The sequence below is a fragment of the Anomaloglossus baeobatrachus genome, chromosome 3, assembly GCF_048569485.1.
Source record: "Anomaloglossus baeobatrachus isolate aAnoBae1 chromosome 3, aAnoBae1.hap1, whole genome shotgun sequence".
In the NCBI taxonomy this organism is placed as follows: domain Eukaryota; kingdom Metazoa; phylum Chordata; class Amphibia; order Anura; family Aromobatidae; genus Anomaloglossus; species Anomaloglossus baeobatrachus.
The window spans coordinates 28,577,790-28,591,662 of record NC_134355.1 but is presented as its reverse complement, the minus strand read 5'-3'; the positions used below and the strand labels follow the sequence as shown (position 1 = coordinate 28,591,662).

General features: G+C 45.1%; 1 protein-coding gene across 1 annotated transcript in view; it reads left to right on the top strand.

Moving 5' to 3' along the window:
- LOC142295957 (calpain-8-like) overlaps positions 1–13,873 on the top strand; it is a 131,286-nt gene that overhangs the window by 17,359 nt on the left and 100,054 nt on the right. Inside the window, exons 3-4 of the mRNA XM_075339095.1 lie at positions 7,140–7,258; positions 9,965–10,098. Coding sequence (XP_075195210.1) covers positions 7,140–7,258; positions 9,965–10,098 — 253 coding nt within the window. The remainder of the gene's footprint in view (positions 1–7,139; positions 7,259–9,964; positions 10,099–13,873) is intronic.

The window sequence follows — 13,873 nt, the reverse complement described above, 5'->3', positions numbered from 1 at the left end:
ACCAGGTAGCAGGGGTTAACCACAAGTGCAAATGCATATACTCGTAAAAACAGACTCCAAATATATAAGGCCAGATTAGAACCAAGGCTTCAACCACTTATCTCATAGGCCTTGGTGTTCACCAGATAAGGGACCTTCCTCGAGGGATTCCCTGGATAAAGAACGGACCCAGCGTCTCCAGAATAGCGATCATTCAATCCCTCAACTCCTCATCCTATAGCCCAGATGCGGCCCGCAGCAATGAGGATGTAGGTTCAAGGGGCAAGAGATATAAAGATAGACTTAAGATTTAAAAATAAATAGTTGTATTTTATCTAGAATTAGGCTATGTGCGCACTGGGAAATGAAATTTCCTTGAGAAAATTCTGCATGCTCTCAAAAATTACCGCACCCACGGTAAAAAAACGCGGGAAACCGCACCCGAAAACCGCATGCGGTTTGCCGCAGTTTGCTGCGGTTTTACCGCGGTATTATTCGCGGTATTGCCGCGGTTTTGCCACGTGCGGGTTGGGATGTACTTTATTGCATTCAATGCAATAAAGCACATTGAAGGAAAAAAAAAAAAGTAATTTAATTCTGAGATAGTAGATAGATAGACAGAAGAATAGATAGAGGGATAGATAGACAGACAGATAGAGGGATAGATAGATAGATAGATAGATAGAGGGATAGATAGATAGATAGATAGATAGATAGAGGGATAGATAGATAGATAGATAGATAGATAGATAGATAGATAGATAGATAGATGGATGGATAGATAGATAGAGGGATAGATAGAGGGATAGATAGATAGACAGACAGATAGAGGGATAGATAGATAGATAGATAGAGGACAGATCGCTGCATTTCCCGCGGTCGGCAGTGAGTTCACATTACCGGCCGTGGGAAATGACCGGTAATTACCTCTGCTGTCTGCTGCTTTCATTCAGCGCTGTGTCTGTGACAGTCGCGGCTGGATGGAAGCAGCGCAGGACCTGTGGATTACGCCGGAGCGGTGGATTACGCCGGAGCGGTGGATTACGCCGGAGCTTTGGTGCGGGAGGGGTTAATAAAATGGTGAACGAGGCTTGTTTGTTTTATTTAAAATAAAGGATTTTTCGGTGTCTGTGTTTTATTCACTTTACTTACGGGTTGATCATGTCAGCTGTCACATAGACGCTGCCATGATCAAGCCTGGAGTTAATGGCGGTGGTCCCCCACCATCATTAACCCCTTGTATTACCTTGCTGCCACTGCTACACGGCGGCAAGAAGAGCCGAGGACACGCCGGTGCTGCCGCATAATGCATGCGACAGTGCCGGGGCAGCTGCGGCTGATATTATCGGCTGCGGGAGGTGGAGTGAGGCGGGGGACATTAACCCTGCCCCTCTCCCTCCCCAGCCTGAGAATACCGGGCCGCCGCTGTGTGCTTACCTCGGCTGGACGGTAAATATACAGCGGAGCCCACGTTCTTTGTTTTCTATATTTCCGTTTTCTTTCTATGTGTGTTCTATGTGTCTGTGTCTATGTGTTCTATGTCTGTGATGTCTATCTGTGTCTGTGATGTGTTTGTGTGATCTGTGTGTTTACTCTCTGCACGGCTTCCTCTTCCTGTAATGACATCACTTCCCTGCAAAACCGCAGACAAGCGATGCACATTACCGGAGGTAAAAATACCGCAGGGAATAACGCAGGAAAACGCAGTGAACCGCACAGAATTTGCTGCCTGCGTTATTCCCTGCGGGATTTCATGATTAACATTGGAGTCAATGGAGTGAAATCCCGCAGCGATGTGCGGAAAAGAAGTGACATGCACTTGTTTTTGCTGCGGGATTCCCGCAGCAAAACATGCAGCTGGCAAATTCCGCCTAGTGCGCACAGGATTTTTTTTCTCCATAGGATTTGCTGGTGATTCACTGCAGAGATGTTATGAACATTTTCTGCAGCGAAACATGCAGCAAATCCGCGGCAAAATCCGGTAAGTGCGCACATAGCCTAAAAATGATTGACAAAAATAAGAGTTTTTTTGTACGTTGATCAGTTACAGAAAAGGAAAATAATAGTATCACTTATCTTATGTGATGGATACTTTGAGATTCTTGTGGATAATAGTCAATTTCTCTATTTAAGCAATAAAGTTTGTTTCTTCTTTTATTTATCCTTGCTTGAATACTTTAAATGGTCTAAGCCAGTGTTAGGAGGGGGGTATTAACCTCCCGGACCCAGACGTTCATGTCCCATAGGACATTGAGACCGGGCATTGAGCATATCTTAGGTTGCGTCTTTGGACACCTTTGTTCACCATGTATCATAATATCTGAGTTTTTAACAGTTTGGTAATTCTAAATAACGAACTATCACTTTATTCAGAAGCTGGAATCAAACGTCTTTGATTTTTTTTCCATAGGGTAGTTATGCAGGGTAACCTAAAGACATGCCATGAAATAATTCTTAGAGCCACGCCCCATTAGTAAAGACTGAGAACTTAACAGAAATACCTAAATCTCTGGAACTGTATGGTGGGTTTAGAAAATAATTGATATTTAAGGGAGCAACAGACTAAAATAAGAGTAAAGACTGGACACTTTTGACTTATTGACAAGTCCTCTTTAAAATTATACACATAAATGAAGCTATAGATCAGTGCTCCTCTCCTCCATTACTGAAGTGCCACAAAGGGAACCCTACCCTAGTGTTGCACAGTATGCAATAATTACTAGTGAAATGCTAAGGAAATCATGAAAACATTACTTTTTGATGGCTCTTGAGGACTGGAGTTGGGGAATACTGCTATAGATACTGCTTGTCTTCCACTTTCAGTCCTTGGTCACTTAGAAATGTATAATTTATTTTGACTCAAATACAAAATTTAGCACTTGTACACAAATTAGGTGTCCATAAGTCCAATCTTCCTGTGTCTTCCAGCTAGAAGGAGCGATGGCCACTTGTGTGCGCTACTGCTATTTTTGAAGTGGTTGTCCCACAAACAAAGTACAGTACATTTTAATAAATTAGATCTTAGAAGAATGCTAAGTTCCACAAAAGGGTGTGTTAAAAAGATGTTCCTGTGCTGAGATAATCTTATATATGTGCCCCTGCTGTGTACTGTGTAATGGCTGTGTCTGACCGTACAGGGATATGGTCTTATCATACCACATCTCCTCGGCAGGGGAGGACGCAAAAGAGTATACAGTGGAATCTTGGTTTACGAGAACAATCCGTTCTGGGAGGGTGCTTGTAAACCAAGTTATTCGTCTAACAAAGCAAGATCTCCCATAGGAAATCATTGCAATGCAGACAATTCGTTCCACAACTTGTTAAATGTCCCATCCTGGTCCCCTATTCTGTCATTCCACACATGCACAAACACACAAACACACACACATTATGCTCACCTTACCTTTTGTTCCATCGCCGGCCTCCCGGTTCTTGTAATTCTTTGCTACAGGATGTGTATCGGGTAACCATTGCGGCGAGGGAGGAACTTCCACTGTCAGCCGCTACTCAAAGGCAGTGCACTGACCAATCAAAGGCAAGCGTTTCATGTCTTTGACATCAGCGCGCTGGCAGCAGAAGTTCCTCCCTCGCAGCGATAGTTACCCGATGTACATCCTGTAGCGGTGAACTACAAGAACCGGGAGGCCGGCGATGGAACAGAAGGTAAGGTGAGCATAATATGTGTGTGTTTGTGCGTGTTTCTGTGTGTTTGTGCGGACTGCAAGAGCGGGTTAGAGCGCGGTGGAAGAACGGAACCAGAAGTGTGTGCAGTGAGTATTTGCTCATACGGCAAAGCTTGCTAGTAAACTGAGTTACTTATTTACAGCAAGCTTTGCTCATACAGCGAAATACTCGCAAACTGGGTTACTCGTTAAACAAGGTTCCACTGTACAAACATTACAGCACAGGATCACAGCTGAGTCTTTCTGTAAAGTAATGACAGGAAGCAAAATAAAGTTGAGAAGTTTGCGCTGCTGAGAAAGTGAATCAATGGTGGATTCCCTGACAAATAAGGGATGATATGCTGCAAAACACGTAGAAGTAAACCACCTTTGTTAAACTACATACAGTGCCTTGCGAAAGTATTCGGCCCCCTTGAATTTTTCAACCTTTTACCACATTTCAGGCTTTACACATAAAGATAAAAAAATGTAAATTTTATAGTGAAGAATCAACAAGTGGGACACAATTGCTTATTTTAAATTCTTGTAAAAAAATAAAAAACTGAAAATTGGGGCGTTCAATATTATTCATCCCCTTTACTTTCAGTGCAGCAAACTCACTCCAGAAGTTCATTGAGGATCTCTGACTGATCCAATGTTGTCCTAAATGACTGATGATGATAAATATAAGCCCCTGTGTGTAATCAAGTCTCCGTATAAATGCCCCTGCTCTGTGATAGTCTCAGGGTTCTGTTTAAAGCGCAGAGAGCATCATGAAGACCAAGGAACACAACAGGCAGGTCCATGATACTGTTGTGAAGAAGTTTAAAGCCGGATTTGGTTGCAAAAATGTTTCCAAAAGTTTAAACATCCCAAGAAGCACTGTGCAAGCGATCATATTGAAATGGAAGGAGTATCATACCACTGCAAATCTACCAAGACCCGACCGTCCATCCAAATTTTTATCTCAAACAAGGAGAAGACTGATCAGAGATGCAGCCCGTGATCACTTTGGATGAACTGCAGAGATCTACAGCTGAGGTGGGAGAGTCTGTCCATAGGACAACAATCAGTCATACACTGCACAAATCTGGCCTTTATGGAAGAGTGGCAAGAAGAAAGCCATTTCTCAAAGATATCCATAAAAAGTGTTATTTAAAGTTTGCCACAAGCCACCTGGAGACACCAAACATGTGGAAGAAGGTGCTCTGGTCAGATGAAACCAAAATTGAACTTTTAGGGCAGAATGCCAAACGATATGTTTGGCGTAAAAGCAACACAGCTCATCACCCTGAACACACCATCCCCACTGTCAAACATAGTGGTGGCAGCATCATTGTTTGGGCCTGCTTTCCTTCAGCAGGGACAGGGAAGATGGTTAAAATTGTCGGGAAGATGGATGGAGGCAAATACAGGACCCTTCTTGAATAAAACCTGTTGGAGTCTACAAAAGACCTGAGACTGGGATGGAGATTTGTCTTTCAACAAGATCATGATCCAAAACATAAAGCAAAATCTACAATGGAATAATTCACAAATAAACGTATCCAGGAGTTAGGGCCCATTTACACACTGACACATCGCTAGCGATATCGCTGTAACGTCACCGGTTTTGTGACGTAATAGCGACCTCCCCAGCGACATTGCAGTGTGTGACACGCATCAGCGACCTGGCCCCCGCTGTGAGGTCGCTGATCGCTACAAATCTTTCAGGACCATTTTTTGGTCCTTTGTTTCCCGCTGCGCAGCATGCATCGGTGTGTTTGACACCGTTACAATGACATCGTTAGCGACTTAGAACCCAGCCCGTAGACGTGCTATAGCGTTCCCTTTCCTGCCCCCTTACCTCCAATTGGCAGTCGCTGTTGCGTTCTGATTGGGCGGCTTTCACTGAAAAGAAGGCAACTTTAGCGCTTCCGTCCTTTGTTTCAAAGCTACCTTGTTCCTGAGCATGCTGGTTTGCGGATCATTAGGGAGTTCTCCAGTCTGCAATAATATAAAGCCTATACGGTAAGCGTCATTTGATTGAAGCTGTATTGATGCTGTATAGATAAACCAGTGTGGAGTCGCCGCACAGAGAACTCTACAAACATCCGCTAAGCAACAGAAGCTCAGGAACAAAGGATATACAAGCGCGACTTTTGCCAATCTTTCCAAGCTCGGGGTCACCAATAAGAACGCACTAGCGATCAGCAATCGGAGCTGAGGGGGGCGTGTACAAAGGACATCTAGGTGGCTTCAGCGCCAAACACCACGCCCCTAACATAGGTGTGAGTCGTCAAATAGCTGCTGTGTGACATGTCCCCAACGACCAGCGAGGTCGTTCTGCAGGTCCGTATCGCTGCTGCGTTGTTGGCCAGATCTGCCTGTTTGACAGCTCACTAGAGACTTTCCAGTGATCCCGGCCAGGTCGGGATCGCTGGTGAGATCGCTGGAAAGTCTCAATGTGTAAAGGGGCCTTTAGAATGGCCAATTCAAAGTCCAGACCTGAATCCAATCGAGAATCTGTGGAAAGAGCTGAAAACTGCTGTTCACAAACGCTCTCCATCCAACCTCACTCAGCTCCAGCTGTTTACACAGGAAGAATGGGCAAGAATTTCAGTCTCTCGATGTGCAAAACTGATAGACACATACCCCAAGAGACTTGTGCTGTAATCGCAGCAAAAGGTGACGCTACAAAGTATTAACTTAAAGGGGATGAATAATATTGCATGCCTCAATTTTCAGTTTATTATTTTATAAAAACGTTTAAAATAAGAAATATCGTTCAACTTTACAATTGTGTCCCACTTTTGTTGATTCTTCACCAGAACATTAAAATTTTTAACTTTATGTTTGAAGCCTGAAATGTAGGAAAAGGCTGAAAAATTCAAGGGGGCCGAATACTTTCACAAGGCACTGTAGCTCTTTGGATTTTTGTTTATTCACTGCAGCACAGACTTATTCCACAACTTTATTTCGGTTCCTGTTTTTGTGTCTGCCTTAGTGCATGTGGATTCTGTAGCAGCTGTGTTACGTTTTTACTACTGGTTATGTATCACGCAACCATACATGGTGAGCACATGGTCCTTACCACTTGAATGTTATTTTGGTAAGACCCTATTGCACTTTCTATCCACAGCATTTATTTTCTGTAATGTTAAACATTTCCCCTGTCTGTTTTATCACAGGAGTATTTCCTGTGATTCATGTGTCCTTGGTAAAGACCATAAAATTTGCATAAGATAATAAGGTCCATATCTCTTGAACTGTATGTTGTATTTAAAAATAAATGAATACTCAGGAGAGCAGCAGAAATAATAAAATGGCACAAAACTGGACACTTTTGACCTGATGACAGGTCCTCTATAAGTTTGAAAACTGTTATTAATGGTGTAAGCTAAGCTCCTGAGCCCAATCATAAATGTGTCGTATATGCCAATTGTAGGAACATGTTTAGTGTCATGGGAAGGGGTCATATAGATTAGATATTTCTCTCATGAGTATTTCTTTACACAGGTAACTGCTGGCTCCTCGGCTCCATCGCATGCCTCACAACGAATAAGGATTGTTTGTCCCGTGTGATTCCAGCAGACCAATCTTTTGAAAAGGACTACGCCGGGATCTTCCATTTTAAGGTAAATTATTTATGAAAAAAGCATAATAATAATAATAATAATCTTTATTTCTATAGCATCAACATATTCCGCAGCGCTTTACAATTCAGAGTTTCATATATAAACAAGCATTCATAAGTAACAGTTATAGAAGGTACAATAATTAAAGCAAAAATAGAGACAACCCTTCTCGTAACAGGTCACAATCTACAATGGGGTGCGGTGGGGGACACACAAGGTACAGCTGCTTATTTACATTGATGGTCTACCCATCTAAGAAATGGGGGATAGATAAAGGCTGCATGAGCCGTCACCAGCCAAACTTTATTATGCTTTCCGGTATGGTGGCGTTTGATAGAGAATTATGTTCTGAGAAAAAGAGGGAATACTGTATATATGAATTGACTTTGATCAGGGAGGGTAATAGGCCTCCCTAAACAGATGTGTGTTTAGGGAGCAACTGAAGCTAAGCTGTGGATTGTCCTAGTGTGGATCGCCACTACGTGAGCCCGCATTAAAGGGACACACATGACCAATGATGTACCGATACGTCATAGGTCAGGAAGGGGTTAATTACTAAACAGGCAATCACGCAATCTGTTTTATCATAACATGGTCCTGTATTTGTAGTTTGAGCATAGACTGTGGCACATATTGAATTTTCATGTAACTAATCTTAAAGGGAACCTGTCACCCGATTTGGCGACTGTATGCTGCGCCCACCACCAGTGGTCTCTTATATACAATGTGACGCCCCTGGACTATCTGGTCGTCACAGGGTATTGTACAATCTGCCCTCCCGTGCAATATCCACCTCCTTCTTGGTTATGTGTCCCCAACTAAATGGTGTTGAACACCAGTGGATGGCCTGAGTGGAATAGGGTCGCCCACTTGGGGGATTGGTTAGGGGAGGTCAGGAGTGTCAGGAGTGTCAGTCAGAAGAAAGAAGTAGTTTGGAAGTGAAGGAGGGAGGAGGTCAGGAGCTTGGGCTCCTAGGAACTATCTAGGTAGCAGACGGTGGTCTGGGCCTAGAGGATCTGGACCCCCGGTCACAGGGGATCGTAACAAGGGGCACGGAACTGTCGAGGAGGAAAGCCGGTGGCCTTGTACCATCACCGGGCTGGGACCAGGGCACGACGGGGTACATAGAGCCTAGGTTAGGGAGTAGCCTCAGGCAACCTGAAAATTTACTGGACGAGAATGGAGCCTTCAAGATCCGCTCTCCACCCGCTCCAAAATCAGGGTACTAGCGCAATGAGAGGGATAGGACTTTCCACCAAAACGGTCCAGAAAATCCCAAGTGTGAACCCTGAGAGCAAGCTCCCACAGTTAGCCACACTGGGGAGTGGGACCAGACAATTTCCATACTACCGGGACCAACAGAGAAGTAAACTTAGTGCCAGAAGGAAGGTCACGGATCACCAAGCAGCACCATTGGGACCTGAACTAAGCTCCCTTCAGCGGCAGCGGTATCCAGAACTTTGGTTTACCCAGTTGTCAGTGTCAGCTTACTGGACTGAGTGAGTACAAAAGTGACCCCCTTTGCAACCAACGGCACTTCCCCCTCATCATCACCGAGTCCCAGGGCATTCCCCCTACCCGTAGAGGGTTCAACACCTGGCTGCCCCATTCCAGAGCACCCGGGTACTCTCAACTGCACAGGTGGTGTCACAAACTCTAAACAAAATCCCCTGTAAATACCCCCTTCCTTTGAGTGGCCGCACGATCCCCGGGTTCCTGACACACCTCGAGCCACCGCAGATCTGGATCCGAGCAGCCCGGCTACTGGCACGGGGCAGTACAATAACATTCTAGAATACTGTATATAAGAACCCAGGGCACTGTGTAGAACAGAAAAATCACTTTATAATACTCACCTAAGGGGCGGTGCGGTACAGACCGGTCGGATGGGTGTCGCCGTTCTCCAATACCGGAGCCTCCTCTTTTGGTCATCTTTGTCCTGCTTCTTCTGAAGCCTGAGTGCATGACGCGTCCTACGTGATCCACAATAGCCATCATTGAGGTCCTGCACAAGCGCACTTTGATCTGCCCTAAGCAGGGCAGATCAATGTATTGTAGTGTGCCTGCGCAGGACCTCAATGTCAGCTATTGTGGATGACGTAAGACATGCGTGATGCATCCAGGCTTCAGAAAGAAGGAGGACAAAGAGGAGGCGCTGGTACCGGAGAACGGATACACCCATTCGACAGGTCTGCACTGCCCCTTATGTGAGTATTATAAAGTGATTTTTTTATGTTCTATGTTCGCCTGGGCTGTTATATACAGCAGGTTAGAATGATGTATATAAGAGCCCACTGGTGGTGGCCGCAGCTTATAGTTCTCAAAAATTTAGACCCCAAAAATTTACAGCAATACAGCAGAATCATGTGAGCCTATTGTAGAGATTAATTTTCTATTTTATCACAAAAATATCTAATATGATACAAATATTTTTAGAAAAATGTTCTAAATTTATACAAAATGCCTTTTCTCATTGACACAACTTCCTCCTTTTAAACTTTACACTCAGTGACGCTAAGCCGATTAACCACTATTCAATGAACATTATAGACGGATTCCATCGCTTGGGATGTCAAATGATTGGCCAGAAAGAAAAGCATTTCTAAATGTAAAACCACCGGCCAATTCCAATTTCCCGTAATAAAAAGGTTTGGACCATGACAACATGATGTAAATGTGTCACTGGAAACATCTGCTTTTTTGCAGTTTTGGCAGTACGGAGAGTGGGTAGATGTTGTTGTCGATGACAGGCTTCCCACCAAGAGCAACAAGCTCATGTTTGTGAAGTCCAAAACGTCTAATGAGTTCTGGAGCGCCCTCCTGGAAAAAGCCTATGCTAAGTAAGTGCAATGAAAAAAAAGCCAAAAATAGGAGAAAATGAGTAGATGTTTCAAGTCATAGCTGAAACCTAATTGGAAGTCTAAGATGCTCCAGAATGTGAAAAGCTGAGGAGAACCAACCTAGGTAATGGATTTGGGATCTAAAAGAGAACAACATCAAAGTTTTCCATATATTCTCATTATTCCTCCCCATTCCTACAAACACATTGAAGGATCTACCCAGAAAAGGAAATGTAGGGTGGCTGAATTTATTTTGCAGTTTCAATGACTATGATTGGGATTTGAAGCTTTTGAAATAATTTCTTTCCACAGTGCAAACAATAAGACTTTACTGAAAAATAACTGGAAACAATCCAAAGAGAGTACTATATATTATAAAGATCTTCCATTGCTTAAGGCCCCTTTAACACACTGCAACATCGCTAGTGTGGCGCCCTGGCCTAGCCAGGTCGTCACAGATAACATACAAACACCCCACCCCCAATACACTGTGTTCCAAATTATTATGCAAAAAATATGTTTTCATATTTTCCTAAATTAACTTTATGAATTGCAGTCATTCTTATTTTCCAGTCATCTACTATTCGAGCATAATTGAAATGTTTTTGATCAAACTGCCTATGAAAACAGTATATTTTTAAAAATAATAAACACTCAAAATGCACTCAAAATGCATGTTCCAAATTATTATGCACAGCAGAGTTTTCAACCTTTTTATTTTTATTTTGAAAAACAAAATGGTGAATTGTGAAATTCTAAGCATTATCAGCTTATTACAAAATGAAATCAATCAAGTCCAAACTTAATTCTAGATGATGTTACATTTGCACATAGGACCCCTTGTTCGAAAGAAGCGTCTGAACTCTCTCGTCCATTGAATTTGTCAGTTTTTGGTTGGTTTGTGCTTCAATTGTTTTGCATGTGTACAGAATACCCTCCCAGAGCTGTTGCTTAGATGTGAACTGCCTCCTGCCATCATAGACACTCCTTTTGATGAGGCTCCAGAGGTTCTCAATGACAGCAAGGTTGGCAGACGGTGGTGGCCGTCTGCAGGAGTGGTGGAGCGACGCGGAACCGTAGGACCGGGGTCGGGCGACGGCCCGCCGGTACCGACCGGGGAGCGAAGTGAAGCCAGCACACACAGGCAGGGCCATCGGACCCCGACCAGGCTTGAGCCGCCGATAATAGTCAGATTCGAATGTGACTGGAACCCCAGGGGTTTCATAACAGCAAAAGTCCCGATTGAAGGCAACCGCCCACACCGTGAGGGTATACAGCTACCGCCTAAGGCTAGAGACCCAAGGGCCAGCGCCTGCGGGCAAACGGGCTCCTCCGGTACCCATACACCGGGGAGCGGACTACCGTTGGGGATGCATAGTAGTCAAAAGGAGAACATCAAGGTGCAGGGAAAGACAGCCGCCATCACCTGTCCGGGGAGAGACACTGCAGCTGGCTGCGGGACCCGTCCATCCAGCCGTTTGGTTTACCGAGGACTTTGTACCTTTCTTGCTGAGTGAGTAAACCCGTGTCATCAGGCACAGCGCCGCGCTGTCCCTGCAACCCTGCACCTCACCAACCCTGCCTCCCCGTCACATCATCAGGTCCCGGGACCACCGACCCCTACCCACGGAGGGGGAAAACAACATCCCAGCTGCTCCCTACCATCGCTCCCGGGATCCCCATCCTCAGCAGCGGTGGTGCCCATCTTCACCATGACCCGTGGGTGGCATCACGGACTAAATCCCCCAAACCAATCACCCCTTTCACTCACGGGCGAGGAACGCCGTTCGAGTCCCCGGATCCGGCCCACCGCTCGAGCCACCGAGCAGCCATTGCAGCAGCGCAGGACCCGAGCGTTAGCGAGAGCGCAGCAACGACGGCGTCCTCCCCGCCCGCGACACTAGCGATATCGCTGTAACATCACCGGTTTGTGACGTAATAGCGACCTCCCCAGCGACATTGCAGTGTGTGACATGCATTAGCGACCTGGCCCCCGCTGTGAGGTCACTGATCGCTACAAGTCGTTCAGGACCATTCTTTGGTTCTCTGTTTCCCGCTGCGCAGCAGGCATCGGTGTGCTTGACACTTTTACAACAACATAGTTAGTGACTTAGAACCCAGCGTGCCAGCACTCCCTGCTGTGTGACACGTCCCCAACGGCCAGCGAGGTCGTTCTGCAGGTCCGTATCGCTGCTGCGTCGTTGGCCAGATCTGCCTGTTTGACAGCTCACCAGCGACTTTCCAGCGATCCCGGCTAGGTCAGGATCGCTGGTGGGATCGCTAGAAAGTCTGTGTGTAAAGGGGCCTTTACTAACTAAACAAGTCCATGAATGGATCATTAAAGGGGTTATTATCTCACCAACAGGAACACAGAATAAGGGAGACATGTAGGATGTGCACAGTTCTGGGGTCTGGCACCCCAAACAATCAAGAAAATATGTCTCACATGAATAAAGTGGTAGTGCTATTACATGACCACCACTGCAATCACTTTTGTGTGTCTGTAGCAGCAGTAGCGAGCATGAGTGATTACCATTCCAATATTGGAGTAGTGGTCATCAGAGATGAGTGAACCCGAAGTTCGGTATTTGTACCAAACACAGACAAGAAAAAAAAAAGTCCGGCTGAACCCACCGAACCGAACTTACATGGGTTCACTCATCCCTAATGGTCATGAATGAGTACTACAGCTCCATTCACACAGGGAACACATAACCCTTGTAAACCCACTGAAAATATATTTATCACTCATACTGTGGATAGGTTATATTACCTTTATATAAAATAGAAAGAGGACTTCTACTTCCAAGGTCAAGCTGTCATACAGCAGGATCCACCAGTTCGCCCAAGCTCTGAAATAATAGACATGACGCATCTATAAGGGATAAGCAGGTTATCCTGCAGAAACACCTCCCCGTACTATATCTCCTTAAATAAATACGAGAACCACGACTTTATTGCAGGAATGGCCACAGTTTTATTTTTACCGTATATATGTATACCAAAACTCGTGGCCCAACATGCCACTCAATTGTTCAACTTAACCTTATACATATATACCCGTATATCCAGAAACACCGATAGATCCGTCCGAGAGGCAAACCATCATTCCTAACCCCCCGGCCGTAACCTCCAAACCGGCCCAGAGGACCACCTCGACCGTGATCACCCGGCCCAAGGTGAGGGGTAACAACGTTCCATCGTTAATTACCCCTACCCAGAACCTGCGGGACCTCCGCCCACAAGTTCCCATCCACTCCGAAGCCACTCCCCTTGAGCGACTTCGTACCAAACAACCGACTGTCAGTACTCCCAACCTCTCAGACGGACCTATCACCCCGCTGTGACAACAATAGATTAGCAACTCAACCTTGTATTCACCTTTATTCCTTTTTTTTAAATTTTTTTTTTTTTTTTGAAAAACCATCACCGTTTAATTTTTTTTTTTTTTTTTTTTATAAACATATACATAAAAATTATATATCAGGGCGGGCGGGTGGGACACAGATCAATCGACGAAAGGGGAGGTGATCAGTACACCCCCCTCTCTTATACCTCTCACAACACCCCACCCCATCCTTGCTCCCCCCCAATCCCCTTACAGCTCCTTTCTACCAATCCTGTCCTCCCACACATCCCCCATCCCATGCAAACCCCATTAACCCTTTCCTAACCTTGCACCCTCCCGATCGTCATGGGTTCATTCACCCCTATGGGGCTCATTGCCCTTCTTGACGCATCTATAAGGGATAAGCAGGTTATCCTGCAGAAACAC